The sequence below is a fragment of the Bubalus kerabau genome, chromosome 17 (assembly GCF_029407905.1).
Source record: "Bubalus kerabau isolate K-KA32 ecotype Philippines breed swamp buffalo chromosome 17, PCC_UOA_SB_1v2, whole genome shotgun sequence".
NCBI classification, from domain to species: Eukaryota; Metazoa; Chordata; class Mammalia; order Artiodactyla; family Bovidae; genus Bubalus; species Bubalus kerabau.
In genome coordinates, this window is record NC_073640.1 from 13,382,319 (window position 1) to 13,401,703 (window position 19,385).

A 19,385-nucleotide genomic window follows, 5' to 3' on the forward strand; every position below is an offset into this window, starting at 1 on the left:
ACAGACGTTTAAGGTGTACAGCATAATGATTTGACTTACTTACATCATGAAATGCTTCCCACAATAAATTTAGTGAACATCCATCACTGCATATAAATAAAAAAGTAGAAAAAGAATTTCCCCTTATGATGAGAACTCAGGATTTACTCTTTAATAGTAGCTTTCATATGGGACATACAACGGTGTTAATTACATTAATCATGTTGTACCTTGCAGCCCTGGTACTTATTTATCTTACAAGTGGAATTTTGGACCTTCTGACTGCCTCCATCCCTGCCTCTGGAAACCACCAATCTGGTCTTTTTTTCCTTTGAGTTTGCTTTTGAAGTATAATTGACCTCCAACACTGTGTTAGGTCCTATTACACAACATAGCGATTCAGTGTTTCTCTACTTTACAAAATGACCACGGCAAGTCTAGTTACCATCTGTCTCCACACAAAGATATTACATAACTGTTGACTATATCCCTCACACTGTACATTTCATACGTGTGACTCATTCATTTCCTAACTGGAAGCTTGTGCCTGTTTCAGCCATTTTCAAGTGTGCGATTTGGGAGGTTTTAGTACATTCATGTTGTGCAGTTATCAGCACTGGATAATTCCAGATCATTTCCATCAGCCAAAAAGAACTCCACACCCATAAGCTGTCACTCCCAATTCTCCCCTCCCACAGTGCTAGGCAACCATTAATTTACTTTCTGTCTGTATAGACTTTTGTAGAGACTTGTTCTAGAGATTTCACATAAATAGGATCATACAAAACGTGGTCTTTTGTATCTGGCTTCTTTCACTTGGCAGAATGTTTTCCAGACTCATCCATGTTGCAACATGTATCAGTATTCCATACCTATTGATGGCTGTTAATATTCCATTTTGTAGACATATGACATTGGGTTTATTCCATTCACCCACTCATGGATGTTTGGGCTGTTTTTGACTTTATGAATAATGCTGCTGTGAATATCTGTATTCACGTTTTACTGTGAACATATACTTAGCCGTGGAGTTGCTAGGCCACATGGTAACTCTGTGTTTAACTTCTTAAGGTGCTACCAAAATAATTTCCACAATGGCAGCACCATTTTGGGCTTCCCTGGTGGCTCAGACAGTAAGGAATCCGCCTGCAACGCAGGAGACCTGGGTTCGATCCCTGGGTTGGGAAGATCCCTTGGAGAAGAGAATGGCAACCCACTCCAGTATTCTTGCCTGGAGAATCCTGTGGACAGAGGAGTCCGGTGGGCTACAAGTCCATAGGGTCGCAGAGTCGGACATGACTGAGTGACTCAGCACACATGCACAGCACCATTTTACATCCCCACTGTGTGAAAGTTCCAATTTCTCAATATCCTCACCAACACTTACTTGACTGTTGTTACTGTTTGTAATTATTATTATTGCCACGCCAGTGGATTTGAAGTGATATCTCACTGTGGTTTTGATTTGCATTTCCCTACTGACTACTGATGCTGAGAATCTTTTCACGTGTTTACTGTTCATATACATATCCTCTTGGGAGAAATGTTTATTCAAATTCCTGTGCCCTTTTTTTAAATTGGGTTGTTTATCTTTTTGGTGTCCAAATATAGGAATACTTCATACATTCTAGATACTAGATCCTTATCAGATATGTGATTTTCATGTATCTCTCCCATTCTGTGGATTGTCTTTTCACTTTCTTGATAATGTCCTTTGATGCATGAAAGTTTTTAATTTTGATAAAGTGCACTTTTGTTGTTTTTGCTTTTGGTGTCATATTTAAGAAACCATTGCCTAACCTAATGTCATGAAGATTTACATCTATTTTCCCTTCTGAGAGATTTATATTTAGGTCATTGATACATTTTAAGTTAATTTCTGTGTATGGTGTGAGGTAGACATCCGGATTCATTCTTTTGCATGTGGATATCCAGTTGTTCTGGTTCCATTTGTTGAAAAGTCTATCCTTTCTTCCATTCAACGGTCATAGAAACCTTGTGAGAAATCAGCAGACCACAGATGCATAGGTTTATTTCTGGACTCTCAATTCTCTCCCGTCCATCTATACGTCTGCCTTTTTGTCAGCACCACATTGTTTTGGATACTGTAAATTTGTAGTGAGTTTTGAAATCAGAAAGTGCGAATCTTCCAACTTTGTTCTTCTTTCTAAAGAACCAAGAAGTAGTTTTGGCTGTTCAGGGCCTCTGGCATTTTCATTTTGAATTTTAGGCTGAACTTTTCCATTTCTGCAAAGAGGATTTGATAGGGATTGCATTGAATCTGCATATTCATCTGGGCAGTTTTACCATCTTAACAATGTTAAATATTCCAACTCATAAACACAGACTATCTTTCCATTTAGTTGGATCTTCTTTAATGTCAGTGTTCTGTTTTTTTCAGTGTACATGTCCTAGATGTCCTTGGTTAAATTTATTCTTAAGTGCTTTTTTCTTTTTGATACTCTTGTAAATGGAATTGTTTTCTCAATTTCAGTCTTGGATTAGGGCAGTGTTTTGAACCAAGGGAATATGCAGGGAGAAGCAGAGAATGGCAGTTGACACCTAGAGAAAATTAATTATGAACACAGAGCAAAGCAGAATCAAGAAATTTTATGTGTTCCAGGAGCTGCTTAATTCACTTTTTATACATTAAAACCTCTTATTTATCAGAAAAAAAAGGAAATTATATGAATGGATGCAGCTAGAGTTTATCATACTAAGTGAAGTAAATCAGAAATAGAGAGACAAATACCATATGATATCACTTATATGTGGGATCTAAAAGATAACACAAATGGACCTATCTGTGAAACAGCATCAGGAACATAGAGAACAGACTGGTAGTTGCCAAGGAGGAGGGAGCTGGGAGAGGATCAGATTGGGAGTCTGGGATTAGCAGATGCAAACTGGTATATATAGAATAGACAACAACAGGGTCTTACTGGAGAGCACCAAGAAGTGTATTCAATATCCTGTGATAAACCACAATGGAAAACAATATGAAGAAGAATGTATACATACATATAACTGAGCCACTTTGCTGTACAGCAGAAATTAACATATTATAATTCAACCATACTTCAATTTAAAAAAAAGTATGTGAAAAGGTAGGGAGATGGAAGAGGGATTGAGAACTGTACTTTAAGCGAATATTAGTAATTAAGCAATGGACGAGGTTCCTGCAGCAAGGCTGGGGTATCCCAGATAGATGAGAGCACGTGGAACGGGGAATGTGAGGCCAAGCACCACAGCAGCCTGTCTGGCCTGGGCAGACTCCTTTCAGCAGCTGGAGATGCGTCTTGGCCATTTCCTTAGTGAAGGTGAACTAGCGCTGGCCCAGAAGCCACTGCCAAGCCCTCAGAAGGCTTTGCGTGTCTGTGCCTCGGCAGAAGGAGCCCTGTAAGATCAGGGCAAAGGCTGGCCCCATAAAGAACTACTACCCCTCGGCTTCTTTATACCGTAACACTTGGACCAGACAGTTATAGGGTAGTGCTGGTATCTAGGCAGCCAGGCACTGGGTTTTCTCCCCGCTTGAACAAAGGACGCTTTGGATTTCCATCTGACTGGAGCAAAACCCCACGTATTCCTCATGCCTCCTGCAGTTTTTGCTCCGTGGGGGACATGGCTGGTGTGCGGTATTCTCCCATGAATGCAGTATGGGGTTTGGACTAGAAGAAGGAGGAGGAGACAACAGAAGGGAGTCAGAGCCTCACTTCCTAGGGGAGGAAATCATCTCTCCTAGGAACATTAGCCCACTCAGCAGACGGAGGATTTATCTGTGCAAATTGCTGGGCCAGTTTGCAATGCTGAGAGGTATTCCAAAGGCACCCCCTCCCCCACACACAGGGATGTTACCAAGTGGTGCTCCCTCCAGCGATGGAAGAGGGTGCTTGCATTTGGTTGTGGAGCAAGTGAGAACAGGGTTGTTAGTAACTGATACGGTACCCTGCGCTCCTGCTCCTGAGCTTGTACGGAAGAGACCTTCCTTGATGACCCGATCCACAGGGTGAGGGGAAGTCCACGCCGGCCCAGTTATATCACTTCACACAGTTTATTTCCCTTATAGCACTTACCGCAACCAGTAGTTATGCCGTGGTCTGTTTTCCTTTGTTATAATGTAAACTCCATGGAGCCACGATCAGGTCTGTCGTTCACTATTTTATCTCTGTGCCTAGTGCAGGACCTGGCACCTGCCAGGCCGTTAATAAACACTCTGTTGAATAAGGGAGTGAATGAATGAGGACCAAGGGAAGGGGGACAGGGTGGGGCACGAGCCGCTTGGGAGAGCCCCGTTTGCCGCATCGGTGAGAGAGCGCTCCAGCAGGCAGCTGGAAGCCTGGGTCCGGAGCTCAGGAGAGCGATAGCCTGCAGCTCTGGGGGTCATCTGTGCAAGCGAGAGCGCTAGGCAGGGGTCGAGACAGAGGCGACCTACCTTGCCAGAAACGACCACAAGCGTACTTCGTAGACACGCAGATGCCTGCGCCCCTGCCCCAGACACTCCGAGAATCTCTGGGGTCGGGCCAGGAATCTGCGCGTGTAACACGTCCGCTGAGTAACTGTCATGTTCCTTAGGGCTGAAGAGCTCGGCCCTGGAGGAGAGAGGGGCAGAGGAGGTGACTTTGGGTGAACAGCTGACTGGGCAGGGGCCACCCCTGAACTCACCAACCGGAGCCGCCCCGCCGCCGCTCGGCCCTCGGATTGGTCGCGGTCCGGGTTACCTTTGGCCGCACTTGGCCTGGCGCCGCGCTCCGCCCCGCCCTGTCGCCCCGCCCCCTCCCATTCCCGATTGGTCCCCGCCCCGGCCGTCCCTCAGCTTCGGCCAATGGGAAGGCGCGCGCGCCGGAAGCCGGAAGCGCGGCGGCCGCGGCGTTCCCCAGGCAGCTGTCGCCGCTCACCATGCGAGTCCTCGGGCCAAGCCTGTCTGCCGGGCGCCTCCTCCGGCTGCGGCTACCCCCGCGGCAGCCGCAGCCGCCAGGACCCCGGCTGTCGAGCGGGCGGCCGGCGGCGGCCGGCGCCCTGGAGCGGGCCATGGACGAGCTGCTGCACCGCGCCGTGCCCGCGATGCCGGCCTATGAGCTGCGCGAGAAGACCCCGGCGAGGGCGGAGAACCAGTGCGCGGACTTCGTGAGCTTCTACGGCGGCCTGGCCGAGACGGCCGAGCGCGCCGAGCTACTGAGCCGCCTGGCGCGCGGCTTCGGCGTGGACCACAGCCAGGTGGCCGAGCAGAGCGCCGGTGTGCTCCAGCTGCGCCAGCAGCCGCGGGAGGCAGCCGTGCTGCTGCAGGCCGAGGACCGGCTGCGCTACGCGCTAGTGCCGCGCTACCGCAGCCTCTTCCACCACATCAGCAAGATGGAGGGCGGCGTGCGCTTCCTGGTGCGGCTGCGGGCCGACCTGCTCGAGGCGCAAGCCCTCAAGCTAGTGGAGGGGCCGCACGTCCGGGTAAGGCTCCGCCCGGGCCGTCCCCGGACCTCGTGGGGGCGGGGACCGCCCGGGCCGCGCCCCCGCCTAGTGCCCAGGTCCGCTGACCCTTGGCGGCCCTCGCCCCTCAAGCCCCAAGCACTCCACCTTCGCTTGCCTGGAGCCGTGCCCATTTCTCCGAAAGTCACAGCCCCTGAACCCTGCCCCACTTCCTTCCCACCCTTTCCGAATCCTTGCCGCACTCAAGCCTCAGCTGTCTCCAGTCTTGGTAGAAATTTGGCACCCGCTTACTTTCAAGGGGACTGTCACGCCTCGTTCCTGATGAGCATGCTCTATAAAGTTCTCTGTTTTATTATCTTACCTGAGAGATTTCGTCTTTGCGGTACACTTGAATGAGTACCAAACGGAGCATCGGGTAACTTTCTGAAAACCTGGATGGGGTCAACAAAAGGTAACTTACTTGTAGCGCCAGCTGTGTGAGCCGTTATCCTGAAAAACCCTGTGAAACGTACAGAGGTGACTAGAACTCGAGGTCACCACCGTCCAGGAGTCCGGGTGCCCTCTATCGTCTCTGCCACGTCGCCCGGGGCAGAGGGTTTCACCAGCCCGAGTTAGGCCCTAAAATAGGATTCTAAGTTGTCTCCTTGGGTAATCAGGCACTTAGCGAGGTGAGCCCACTTTAGATGTGAACAAATAATTTAAGATTTAAAGTGATGACTTGAAAGGTGGCTGATAGTTGAATATAGTTCTTGTGTTCCATTGATATCAAGTATGGACCACTAATTTGCTTTATAGCAAACCAAAAATGCTGTAAACGTTATAGAAAAGTTCTGACATTCAGAACTTTATCAAGTCCAGTTGGCTTAGAAAAGAAGTGAACAGTTAAAAGGATTATGTCCTGATTCCTTTAAGAACTCCTAACACCTGGCATAATGGTTTTCCTGTTCGTATCCTTACTCTTGGGGAAGTGATATGTCACCTTTTACAGTAAAGGAAACAGGTCAGATAAGTTCACATGACCTGATCAAGAACTCAGAGCAAATAAGAATGTCTGACCACTACCCAAATCCAAATTCCCTGGGTTCTATAGGTTACACTTTATATCCCATCATGGTATATGAGTTCTGGTATAAGAAACTTTCTTTGCCTTAGATGCATTAAAACTGGGTGTAGTTAGGATTAATCTCGGGGTGATAATAGAGGCTATGATTTGACTGCTCTTAGTAGCTGACTGATCTACACTGCTGAATGTTACCTAGGGCCAAGCTGAGAACCTTGGTGGTTTATTGCATTAGCACCAAGTCAGTCTTGGATTCTGAGTGTGTTAAATTGAGTGTTCCCAATTAAATCCCCATCTGAAAGGCTGAGACCTTGTGTTCCACACCCTGCGGGCATACCCATTCCTCCCAAGAGTGTCTTGGGTTTAGTCTGCAATCCAAGCAGACTTTTTTTTTTTTTTCCTTTGAGGCAAAGACCAGTGCTCCTGAAAGCCTTCTGAAACTAAATTCTCATTGCATAGGAGACTTGAGAATCAGGTGGGATGTCTGTCACCTGACCCACAGTGAACCCCTCTGCCCATCCATCCATCCCTTCAGCCATCCGTGGGCTGCCTGTGTTGTACCAGGCATGCTCCAGGCTCCACGGTGGCGTGGTCCGGGAGCTTCCCTTCGAGTATACGAAGCATTAACCGCAGACACAGTAGGTAAAAGTGCCTTCCATTCACTAGCTCATTTCATCCTCAGCGAGACGTGGGGACTGCCTGACAGATGAGGTGACTGAAGCTTGTCCCAGTGCAGCCCCCAGAGCACAGAGCTGGTAAGAGCGCCTCCGCCCAAGCCCTGCCGCCGTGGCTGCAGGTGTGGACTCCGTCATGGCACTCCGACTCTCTCAGTTGATGGCCTAACCAGATCGAAGCTGGCTTAGTCTCTTAGAATGTGCCTTCTCCTATAAAACCGAAGGGAAGGTGAGACAACCCACTCGATTAATGGCTTTGTTTTATTTGGTTTCCCTGAGGCAGGAGTTTAATGTTCTCTAGTTGTAAGTGTGTTTATCTTTCCAAGACTCTGTGCAAGCTTCCTTCACACCAGCCACCTGGGTGCCCGCCGTTTTCTGAAGCCACAGGTCAGTCTCTACTCTTCCGTTGAAAAACAAAATCATCAGACTTCGCGTGGCCAGAAGGCTGGCCCTTGGTGTCTGTCCTTTGGCATTTTTGCTGCCCACCAGCCACCTTGCACATCCCAGCTCCCCTAGCATTTCTCGCTCCCCTCCACGGACCCTCCTCTCCAGCCAGGCTGGCTCCTGGATGGAACTCATCTTAATGGAGTTATTCCAAGAGAGGCATTTTAGTTGTTTTCATAGTTAAGGACTCTGTAGGAGCCGCCTCCACCCCAGCTCGTTTTTTGGACTTTTCCAGCCAGTCCAGCTCAGGGTGGCCTCACCCCGTTCTGAGCTTCATAAGTATGTAACTGTCTGTACCACTCAGACGTGTTAACCACAGAATCTAGCCTTTAAATGTATTGTTACCCTGCAGCTAGATGATCAGCTCCTGGAAAACTGGGAACCTTGTCCTGTGTAGCCAAATGATGAAGTGTAAGTTGGACTCCTGGGTGCCCCAGCGTCCAGCGAAGCTGGCAGCTAACCGCCCCCATCTGTCCCGAGGTCAGACTGCTCCATTCAAGGGTCTGAGCCTGGAACCAAGCCCCAGGGGCCGTGGAAGGTTTCTTTGTGACCAAGACTCTTCCTACACAACAGTGGGGCTGCCTCACCCTGGGCAGTTCCTGATGTCGCCTCCGGTTCTCCATTCTCTGATGCTGTGAGACGTTAGTAAACTGGTTTCCTTCCTCCCTGACACAGGTTTTTTTAATCCATAGAAGTCGTCACGGGGACCTGATGCAATAATTTGCCCCCAGAATCACCTAGTATGTGTGGCCCATCTCGATCCCATCTCTTCTGTTTGATTCAGGATTTTGCAGTGACATTTAAGAGGCAGCACAGCTAGAGCTTTTGGCTTTTAGGAATTCAGTGTAGACAACCAGCAGAGGTTTGGCCCTTGAAGCTTTAGAGTGGGAGCCCTGCATCCCCAGGGGCCAGCACCCCATCACACAGGTGCGCTTCTCCCCTGGGCCCTGCTGGCCTCTGGAGCTGCCAGGTAGTGTCTGGTGAACCAGAGCTGCTTGGGGCTCAGGCCTGGGCATTGCCCTGCCGTGGACTCAGTCTGCTGGATCTCAGAGCTTCTTGGTTACTGGATCTTGTGAGCACAGAGGCATTTTTAGAATAACCGCCGGCAAGTGGTAGGCCCAAAAGAAGGCTGACTGGGTGTCTCCCATGGAATAGTGGGTACCGTGGAAGGCACACCAGGAGGGGGAGGACGGGCTGGCGTCCTCTGGTTAGAAGCATGATTTTAGGTGACCGCTGCCCAGTCCCTTCACTGTCCTGGGCCAGCAGGCTCTGCGCTGGGGTGAGAGGCTGCCAGCGGCCAATCTGCCCAAAGTCAGCCTGCTTCTCCTAAGGAATGCCCCGAGAGGTGCCGTGGAGCTCGGCTGAAAACATGCTTACCAGTGTTTGTGACTGAGGGCTGTGATAATTGGACATAGAGGAAGGTTCTGGAAGCCTGACACTTGCATCCCTGTGGAGCCCAGCGTGAAGCCCCAGGCGGGAATCTAGGCAGGCATGGATCCCTTACCTTGTTCTTGTTCACTCACTCAGTCATGTCCAGCTCTTTGCAGCTCCGTCGACTGCAGCATGGCCAGGCTTTCCTGTCCTTCACCACCTACCAGGGCTTGCTCAAACTCATGTCCATTGAGTCGGTGATGCCATCCAACCATCTCATCCTCTGTCGTCCCCTTCTCCTCCCATCTTCAATCTTTCCCAGCATCCGGGTCTTTTCCAGTGTGTCAGCTCTTCATATCACGTGGCCAAAGTATTGGAGCGTCAGCTTCAGCAATCAGTCGTTCCAGTGAGGATTCAGGGTTGACTTCCTTTAGGATTGACTGGTTTGATCCCCTTGGTATCCAAGGGACTCTCTAGGGTCTTCCCCAGCACCGCAGTATGAAAACATCAATTCTTCGGCACTCAGCCTTCTTTATGGTCCAGCTCTCACATCCATACACGACTACTGGAAAAACCATGGCTTTGACTACACAAACCTTTGTCAGATAATTTAAATCAGATAAGGTTTCTTAATTCTTCTCGATAGGATGTTCAGAGTCAGTGTCAAGTCTCTGCGGGGAAGATGCAAGTGCTATGGGGAAAGTTCGTACAACCCTGCAAAGGTGAAACGTTTGTGCTGTGGTTCTCAAGATAGCTGATCCACTGCTGAGAAGCTGGACTTTGCCACCTGTTACTTAGAAGGTCATGAGGAGCCTGAGCATCTCAGAGGGTCAGCCTGGGACTTCTTGATCCATCCCAAGTCCCCGCTGCTGTGGTCTGTCCATCTGATGCTGCTTTGTAGAACTTCTTGGATGGTAGTAAGTGAACTGATCTTAATGGAGTTATTCCAAGAGAGGCATTTTAGTTGTTTTCATAGTTAAGAATTCTGTAGGAAAGGGACTTGTCATTGTCCTTGAATTCTCCCCCTGCCCACCCCCACCGAGTTTTAACCATAGGAGATAGAATAATAATCAGTCATCCATTGTTGGTGGTGGGGGTGGGATGGCAGGGGGTGATATCAAACCCACAAAGCAGCTTTAATTAAGCTGAAAAAGAAACAGTGCCTTGGCTTACAAGATCAAATGTTCTTTTTGTTAAAAAAACGTTATTCTCTGTTGAAGTTCCAAGTGAGTTGAGAGGCTAATTCTGACACCTGGGCATGTGACCAGAAGCCCGAATCTGCGTGTTCCTGAGGAGGGCTTTGGGCTCCGAGGCGTGAGTCCAGGCCACCTGTCAGCTGCTCTCCTCCTGAAGGGGACGCCCTGTGAACTTGGAGTTGTGCGTCAACCGCGCACTGAGCAGGGGACACAGTGTGTGAGTTTTTCAGGGTGGAGCGTGCTTCCTGTGTGTCCTGGTTACAGGCTGTTTGATTTTCTGCAGAATTCTTTCCAAAAGCCCTTTTAGGTTGAAGAGTTACGTTTCTTACAGATAAAACCCCCGATGAAGCCAAGGGAACTCCCGTTCTAGCAGAGAGTGTAGGCACCATCAGCGATGTGCAGAGTGGGCCTGGCATTTGGGAAATGATGGGAAACATGAACACGGAAATTATGGTGAAGGCTGTGGAAACCTCAATAGAAGTCCAGGCAGAACATAGGAGAAGGGACCAAGCTCTTCTCCAGCCAGGTCCCCGCAGCACCGTTGCAGCGCCCAGCCCAAGACACTTTGTCATAAACTCCCCTGGTGGCTTGTCCTGTTTGTAATTAACCTGGTGGTCCTCGTGGTTCTACTGAGTTCTGTCAGCCAGACTAAGAGATGAGCTTATTTGTACATAAGAATGTTGTGCCAGCAGCTGGCACATTCAAGTCCTGGATTGCTGATGAAGTTTCTGAATTCCTGAGGCTGACACACACATGCCCGTTCCCTCTCCTTCCACGGTCAGAGATCCAGCAACCTTACTGCCCTCGGCGCCTGATTCCAGCCTGAACAGCTGCGGTCCTGGTGGCCCTGAGGGGGGGAGATGGGTCACCTTTAACCTAGATTCCCAGATCTCGTGTCCAGCGTCACATTTTATAGCTGTCAGTAGCCCAGAATAGAACGAAGGGACTTAGAGAGGAGGCCACTTCCATCAGCCAGACCATTCCATTCGTAATTGAACTGAACTAACACTGAAGCTAGATTTTTTTCCCAGCTTTTTCCTATTACATGTGTCACAGAGATGCCAGTACATCCTACATGGAACTCGACTGGTCCATTCCTGACCTTGCAGAGCAGAGGTCCCCAGCCTGGGATCCAGGGACCCCTGGGGATGATCCATAGATGAGTTTCAAAGGGGTCCATGAAACCCAGGAAATTCTATGCCGAGTTTTACTAATGTGTCTGCATTTCTCTGGGGAGAGGGTGCTGGTGTTTCGTGCACACTCTAGAGTGTGCAAGGACCCCAGGAAGACTGAACCACTGTAGTCCATGCAGGAAAGAGAGTTTTATAAGAGGCCATCTGTGTTGACCAGGAAGCCATCCCTCCCTCCCCCTGCTGCTTCTAGGCGCTCTTCTCCAGGGTGTCTTCTCTTTGCCATTTGCCATCAATCCGTTGATCATCTTCCACATGGGAGACCCCACTGATGCTTTGAGAACCAGAGGAATGAATCAGAAATGACCTCCACGCTTATGGAGCTGAGAGCCCGGTGAAGGAGACTAGACCGTGGGGTAAAGAGTGAAGAGGAATGAGAGGTCACATGGCCCTCTAATCAAAACATTTCTTCCGTGTTCTTGCCCACCCTGTGCCCGTCTCATCCCATGGGGAGGGCCGCCCTCTGCCAGGAGGAACTCCGTGGGCAGCCCCAGCTACACCAATGTTCTTTACATAGAGTCTGACTTTTGCCTCCCCTAGTTGGTCCTAGATGACTTACCCCCGACTTCTCGCCCCCATGGGGCCTCTTCTGTGCCCCATGCCTTCAGTGTTTAAAGGTGGCCCTCACTTCATTCTGAAACCCTTTCTGAGCCACCAACCCCATGCCTGCAACGTATCCTCAAGTGACCAGGTTCTGAGTCCTTTGAGCTTCTAGCATGGATTAGAATGTGAAGTGGCCCTATAACAGTTTTATAGCTTGTGTACATTTTTATAGGTGTTATCCGTCATGGTCTTTGTGATTCCTATAAAGGGATTTATAAGGTCAGTTCTGTACCAGACAAACGGAGATGTTTGCTGTTATTCAGTAATACTATTCAGTGTATCTGTTAGTATGTAGCTCATCGTAAATAACAGAGACTCAAGAACAATAGTGGTTTGAACAAGAGAAGCTTGCCTCTCATTTAGAAGTCTGGAAGTGGGCAGCCCAGGGCTGATCCTGCTCTGTGGTGCCCTCCATTGACCCAGACTTCTGCTTGTTGCTCTTCCCTGAACAACTTTCATCCTCAAAGTTACCTCATGGCCCCAGATGGCTGCTCTACTCTACCCATCACATCACCTTCCAACCTGCAGTGGGAAGGACAAAGAAAATGAGAAGCAAAGGGCTGCTCCTGCCATCTTTCAAGGCTCCCAGAAGCTGCTGCAGAACACCTCCGCTTACATCTGAGCAGCCAGAACTCAGTGATGTGGCTGCCCTAGTTGCCGTGCAGGCTTTGTTCTGGACATCCTTGTGCCCGGCTAAAAGTGAGGCTTCTGTTGATTTGGAAGAAGGGGACACAACTATTGAGGAACGGCAGCCGTGTCTCTTGCTTTGGATGTCCCTCCTCTCTGGCTGTTACAAAGCTTGCCACTTATTTAGCCTGAGGTCACCAGACTAAGCCGCGTCCTCTCCTCCTGCACCTCTCATTCTGTGCTTCCTCAAAGTTTCAGTGTGAATGTATCTCTGATGGTAAAGTTGACTCAGATCACTTTGGGAAGCAGATTTGCTGTAAAAAAGTGAAATTAGAATAATGTCAAGTTTAAATGCACAGATTGCCAGATGCACTATTACTCTATGGCCACTCGGGGAAGGAAAGAATGCTGCCGATTCAACCATGACCTGCCGTCACTTTAGAGATGGGTCCTGAGTTCCGAGACATTAAAAAATAGGAAAACACGCACACACCTTAGAGTTGTCGAAATGTGGGGCCGGGAGCCAGTACTTATTTCTCTTAAGAAAGAAGGATGGGTGTCTTGGTGAATCAAAGAATGGTCCTGAGAGGGTGTCCACATTCGCTCCATGACACACTGTTCAGTGTCAGCTTGACTCACGTGCGTAGCTGTGTCCACGGTGGCGAATGAACCGGAACACGTTATCTGACTTGGGGAACTTGGTTCACCTTGAACACTCCAGTCAGCTGTCTTACCGGTGGGAGGAGGGAAGGGATAGCGCTGCGTTCCATCTGTCCGGCTGTCTCAGCACACACCCCTGCCCAACTTCATGTCTGATTCCCAGCAGCACCTTGGGGATGGGCTGGACATCTTCCCCACGGAAGGTCAGCGTTGTCTCCTCTCCGTTTCAGGAAATGAACGGGGTGCTGAAAAACATGCTCTCGGAGTGGTTTTCCTCGGGGTTCCTGAACCTGGAGCGGGTCACCTGGCATTCACCGTGCGAAGTGCTCCAGAGAATCAGCGAGTGAGTGTGACGCTGCCGCTCTGCTTAGATTTCAGCTGAAAGCCAGCCTCCATCCCCCGCCTCCCCACCCGTGCACGTTTCCTCCCGTGCCTGATAAAACCCAAACACGGTATTCCCAGGGGTGGCTGTCCTGGCAGATGATGCCGAGACCACGAGGAGAAAAGGACGCAGGTAGAGACGGGTTCTTCGGCCAGTGAACCTGTATGAGGGGTCTCGGCTACGTGCTCATAGTTAAAGCCCTCGGAGGACTTCCTCAGCGGTCCAGTGGTTGAGACTCTGCGCTTCCACTGCAGGGGGCACAGGTTTGGTCTCTGATCAGGGAGCTAAGATCCTGCATGCCACACGGCATAGCCAAAAAATAAATGATAATAATAAACGTCTAAAAGAAAGAAAGCTCTCAAGCCCACTTCTGCCCAAAGAACCCCATGATCAGAGCTGCCCAGACTCACAGACCAAGAGTGGGCATTAGTCACCCAGACAGCATCGTCCCAACCAGGTGTTAAAATGTCTCTCTTGGATAAGAATCTCCAAACTCACAATACAGTGAGCGAATCCAGCCTGCCCTGGACACCATGAAAGGCAGGTTGGCAGACAGTGCTGCTGCTGTGTCTCGTGTTGAAACAGCAGCAGTGGACGAGGTGGCTGGACTAGCAGAACCCGCCAGGCAATGCATGTCCACGGGCAGCGATGACTTCAGACCTCGGAGATTCAGAGCAGACGCAGGACCCCCAGCAACAGGCATCTGGTCAGGCCCCTGTGTTAAAATCTGGCGCACAACCGCTCCCCCAGGGCCTGGCGAACTAGGCTTTAAGACCCGGGCCAAGAGCACAGTTTTGTGTGTAAGACGATCACCAGCTCTGGTTCCTCTCAGTCGGTACCGCTTCACGCTAAAGCAGTCTTCTCTGAATTTCCTCCCGAGTCCCTCGAAGCTGTATTTACAGGGTTTCTTTGACCTGAGTGAATAGCCGACTAGGACTCTGCCCTGGCTATCTGATCCGTGATCTGTGACGTTTGTCTCTCTCCATTGTCTCATGCCCGCCAGGGCTGAGGCTGTGCACCCCGTGAAAACCTGGATGGACATGAAGCGACGCGTGGGGCCCTACCGGAGGTGCTACTTCTTCTCTCACTGCTCGACGCCAGGGGAGCCCCTGATCGTCCTGCACGTGGCCCTGACCAGCGAGATCTCCAGCAGCATCCAGGTACCTGTGCGCCCTCGGTGCAGGCCAGGGAAGTGACCCAGAGTGGGGCCCCATGGCCCTGGAGGAGGGCCAGCGTGCTTCTCCAGGGCTCGAGAGGAGTGTTTTGCACAGAGACCCCAGAGAGGCCTGCCTAAGGGCCAGGAGTCATGATTCCACAGTTTGCATGAGAATTTGAAGTGATGGAAATGATACAGTACTGGGCACACAGCCGCAGAGGTTGTGAGACCACCGCCTCCAGAGAGATCTCAGGACGTGTAGCCTCTGGAGCTGGTCTGGGGGCTCAGGGGAGACTCGCTCTCTACCCTGGGGTCCTTTGTGTTTTCCAGACGATCATAGTAAAGGAGTGCCCCCCATCAGAGACGGAGGAGCGGAACAAGATCACCACGGCCATCTTCTACTCGCTGAGCCTGACCCAGCAGGGGCTGCAGGGCGTGGAGCTGGGCGCCTTCCTCATCAAGCGGGTGGTGAAGGAGCTGCAGGTGAGCGAGCTGGGCACTGGTCCCGCCCTGTGCATCCCCGCCTCGGGGTGGCCAAGGAGTCCTGCCCTCGTTTCAGGGACAAGGTGACTCTCCAGGCCAGGGCGAGCAGGAGGGTTGCCCCTTGGCAGCCCCTAGGAACCCCGAGATGCCTCGGGAGGTGGAAGGCATGCTGAGAAAAAGGCCCCCAAAACTAGCCTCTCATGGACCAGGAGGCTCAGATGTGTCCCAAGGGCGGCGGCATCTGCAGGGGGCCCTGCGCCCGGGCTGGTGGGGCCGCTTCCTCTGGCACGTGGTCACCAGCAGGCTCCCATGGTCCAGTCCTGGCCCTGACAAGCACTGCCCAGCCACCCTCAGCCACTTGTGGTCAGCAGGGAGCCCCGAGCTCAGGCCAGGCAGCTGGAGGGTGCGTGCGCTGACACGAGGTTCTCTCAGTTGCCCTGGGAAACAACGTCTGGTCCACTGTGGGTCTGGGCTGTTTAAAACCACCTCACAAGGGGCTGGGGCAAACTGTCATGCGTAGAGTCTCATTTTTAGGTAAAATAATTAGACGGTTAGGAACGGGCTCTGAGAGCGGTGCTCTCTGCGCCTGCGGTCTCCACACACGCGGCGGCCTCTGCAGCCCCCCAGAGAGGGACGGGCCAGGGTGGAATTCAGACACCGTCTAGCGGTAGACTCGTCACATTACATCTGAGCTCTCAGGATGCAGTTGGGCATCAGCTTCTAGATTCAGACCCTGCTGCTCTCTCCCCAGAGATGATAAGAGCCACTTGTTCTAGTTACTCTTGAGTTCTTTTCTTCTGCTTCTCGGCTGAAGGTGGTGATGATGGGGGCGGGGTTGGGGAGCGAGCATGAGGGTCAGGAAGGCAGTCGGAGGAGGCCCGTCCCGGGACCCGCCCACAAGCTCTGCTCCTGAGTCCTGCGGCCCAGGAGCTGCGCTGCCCGCTGAGGTCCACTCCCCATCTGGGCTGGGAGCGGGATGGCCGTCCAGGGAGTCTGGAGGGAAGCACAGCCCTGTCCCCACAGAGGCCTGTGTGGCGGGTTCTGAAAGATGGGAGGAGCAGGGTTAGGAGCGTCCGGGGGTCGTCTTAACAACATCCTGTTGTTAAAGTTGTGGTTCTGGATCCTGAGTGAGGACAAGGACTGTAAATCCTTGTCATGTAAATCCAGACAGCAGGATATGAGAGAGCCGTCTCAGCCTTGTAAACACTGCCAGGAGACAGAGGAGTTCCCCTCTGTCCGCCTGGAGAGCACTCAGCTCAGAGTACTGGAGTGTGCTGCTTCCTTTGCTTCTGTCGTGAACTTTAAGATGTTTCTTCTGTAGTGAGCATATGTTACATTTTCAGTTGGAAAATTCTGACTTCTGTGAAACGAGCATTGAGGACGCTGTGCGATTTGAACAGCAGTGATTGAACCGTGTTATCTGATGTGGAGACCTGCTCTTGCCCCCCGCCCCCGCCCCCGCCCCATCCTCCTCCCCATCCCTCCCATCCTCCGCCCCCATTGGTATTGTTACGTGATCAGTTATTCATTCAACAGTGTGCCGAGCACCAAACCCGATTATGCGGCCTCATTAGAGTCCCTGAGAGGGGCCTGGTGGGCTCTAGTCAGGCCCCCACTCCACAGCGACCCATCCCTCCGATTTCAGGCGAGACCCCCAGCTTGCCTGCACGGATGGCGGTACAGGTGGACACACCACAAGGGGAGGCTTGTCCTGGGGCCGCAGGACGCCTCCAGGACTCCTGCACACGGCAGATTCTTGCTGTGAGAGTAGCCCGCCGCACGTGGTGCCTGTCCGCCACGCGGCAGCACCCGGAGGCTCGCCACACGTAGGCCGTAAACGCGGGGGTGTCCGTGTCCGTGCCTCAGCCCTGAACCGCGTGTGTGTGTTCTCTCCCCCTCCTCCCCCACCTCCCGCGCCTGCAGAAGGAGTTCCCCTTGCTGGGCGCCTTCTCCAGCCTGTCTCCCATCCCCGGCTTCACCAAGTGGCTCCTGGGGCTGCTCAAGTCCAAAGCCAAGGAGCACGGGCGGAGCGGACTGTTGACGGACTCCGAGAGTCAGGAGATCGCCGAGCTCACGGGCGGCCCCGCGCTCGAGACTCTGCAGACGCTGCTGAGCAGCAGCGAGTGGGCGCAGTCGGAGCAGCTGGCGCGGGCGCTGCAGGCCCCGCTGATGCGGCTGTGCGCCTGGTACCTGTATGGGGAGAAGCACCGGGGCTACGCGCTCAACCCCGTGGCCCACTTCCACCTGCAGAACGGGGCCATGCTCTGGCGCATCAACTGGCTGGCCGACGTCAGCCTCAAGGGCGTCACGGGCGCCTGTGGCCTGATGGTCAACTACCGCTACTTCCTAGAGGACACGGCCACCAACAGCACCGCCTACCTCGGCTCCAAGAGCATCAAGGCCTCCGAGCAGGTCCTCAGCCTGGTGGCGCAGTTCCAGAAGAACAGCAAACTCTAGCGTCACGCTCGCTGAAGCGGACCGACGTCCCCCAGCCCAGGAAACGACGATTTCCCGGGGGTGGGGACGTGGGTCTGTGCACCCAGAGGCACTTCTAGAGTAAAGCGGAGTTGAACTGTGGTCTCTGGCCTGTGGCAGGCTCACACCGGGAGGCCGAGCCCCGGCTTCCACGGTGAGAGGGAAGGTGCGTTACTGCTGGGTGGGGATGTGGGGTCCTCCCCTGGGGATTCCGTCAGGGCCTCAGCCTGCCCCGCTGCCCTGGCACAGCCTTCAGAAGCCAGCTCTCATCCCAGGGCGGGGTTGGCGCCAGGCCCCGGGCAGATGGCCCAGATGACAACGGATGTTCCTCGGAGCTCAGAACACGGTTCAGCCGTGGTCACCTTAGCCGACTCTCTCCACCAATGGCGGCGGGGTTGGAGGGCTTGCTACGTCTCACCAGTTGAATTCTGGAGATATATGAAAAGGTTTGTGAATCTGCACAAACTTCACTCGGTTAAATTATTGGACACAAGGGTTGTCGTCGCCCGGGATTTAACCTGGATTATAGACTCGACAGTCACAGTGATTCAAGTTCATAATGAACTTCATAGCAGAGAACAAGTTTGTTCTGTGAGGCATTAAACGCATGGTTATTCACTGTCGCATGATGGTTGTCTTTGAGGTCCGAGGCCTCGTTAGCTGTGCCCTTGGTCCCCAGCTAGCCTGCAGGCACGTCTGGTCTCTGTGAAGCTGGCCTGGAGCGGGTAGCCTGAGGACAGAGGGGAAGGGGGTTGTGGGGGATGCAGGGGGTGTGGTGTTGAATCAGGCGGCAGGTCCCCCAGTTTCCTTGCCTTTCACCTTCCAGACCCATCCCTGGGCCTTCTCTGTGGCTTCAGTGTGCCGCTTGGGGCCTAGTAACACATAACGCGACCTCGGTCACAGCTAGAAACTGCTTTTTCTGTGTCCTGGTGGAAGCAGGGTCCTCCTTCTGGGTGCTGCTTGGAGCTGATGCTGGAGGCGCTAGGGCTCTGCGGGCCTAATGTCACCGCCCCCCAGAGCTTGGAAAGAGTTCAGGCACCGACTGCTTGCATGTGGCGGGCGGGGCCTGAGACTGCAGTCCCCAGTTCCTGCACCCCGCACCTTGTCTCTGTTCAACCTCGTATGTGAGAATCTTCAAACAGAAGACACAAGAGTGGGCAAGTAGTATAATTGTGTGCTTGTATAGCCCTGTAGTATAACCCTGTGTGCTGATCACCCAGCTTCCACAGTCATTGATAATTTTCCATTTCTGTCACACCTTATTTCTTATAATGCCTCACACATAGGTGCTCTGTGAAGACTGGATGAAGGATGCTGGATGGGTGCTGGGAAAATGGTGGGATTGATGGATGGAATGGATGGGTGGATGATGGGATGGATGGATGGGTGGATGATGGGATGGGTGGATGATGGGATGGGTGGATGATGGGATGGGTGGATGATGGGTGGATGACAGGTTGATGATGCATGCTGGATGGGTGGGTATGGAGGCTGCTATGCTCTTGAGTGTTCATGCCCCACTGGGTCTCACATGTTCGTACATCTGGACTCTGGGACCACCATCACACTCACCTGGGTGTAGGTCTATCTGGAAATTAGGGTCATGATGGTTTCCTGGCTTCTGTCCTACGAGGTGACTGACTCAGTGGACTAGTCTGTTCCCAGGA

The 19,385-nt window shown here is 52.1% G+C and overlaps 1 protein-coding gene and 1 long non-coding RNA gene across 5 annotated transcripts; one reads left to right on the forward strand and one right to left on the reverse strand.

The window, feature by feature from the left end:
• Positions 1 to 1,341: 1,341 nt before the first annotated feature.
• LOC129632164 (uncharacterized) lies at positions 1,342 to 9,809 on the reverse strand. Of its 4 annotated transcripts, none has more exons than XR_008704353.1 (5): positions 9,080 to 9,809; positions 4,698 to 5,828; positions 4,412 to 4,568; positions 4,053 to 4,192; positions 1,342 to 3,647 (listed from the first exon to the last, which is right to left on the reverse strand). It is a non-coding gene; the product is annotated as an uncharacterized LOC129632164 (long non-coding RNA). The 4 variants fall into 4 exon arrangements; XR_008704355.1 differs by having other exon boundaries at positions 5,759 to 5,828; positions 9,080 to 9,784; XR_008704354.1 differs by having other exon boundaries at positions 5,759 to 9,777.
• On the forward strand, positions 4,876 to 18,377 carry MLYCD (malonyl-CoA decarboxylase). Its single transcript, XM_055553611.1, has 5 exons — positions 4,876 to 5,418; positions 13,453 to 13,565; positions 14,608 to 14,764; positions 15,091 to 15,243; positions 17,167 to 18,377. The coding sequence occupies exons 1-5, from the start codon at positions 4,876 to 4,878 to the stop codon at positions 17,698 to 17,700; spliced, it is 1,500 nt and encodes a 499-aa protein (XP_055409586.1). The 3' UTR covers positions 17,701 to 18,377.
• The last annotated feature ends 1,008 nt before the right edge of the window (positions 18,378 to 19,385 follow it).

What these genes read in the sequence shown, in the direction of transcription:
- MLYCD (XM_055553611.1), top strand. Translation starts at nt 4,876, where the DNA reads ATGCGAGTCCTCGGGCCAAGCCTGTCTGCCGGGCGCCTCCTCCGGCTG. An exon ending in TGGAGGGGCCGCACGTCCGG is followed by an intron (nt 5,419 to 13,452) that starts GTAAGGCTCCGC and finishes TCTCCGTTTCAG; the next exon opens with GAAATGAACGGGGTGCTGAA. An exon ending in GTGCTCCAGAGAATCAGCGA is followed by an intron (nt 13,566 to 14,607) that starts GTGAGTGTGACG and finishes CATGCCCGCCAG; the next exon opens with GGCTGAGGCTGTGCACCCCG.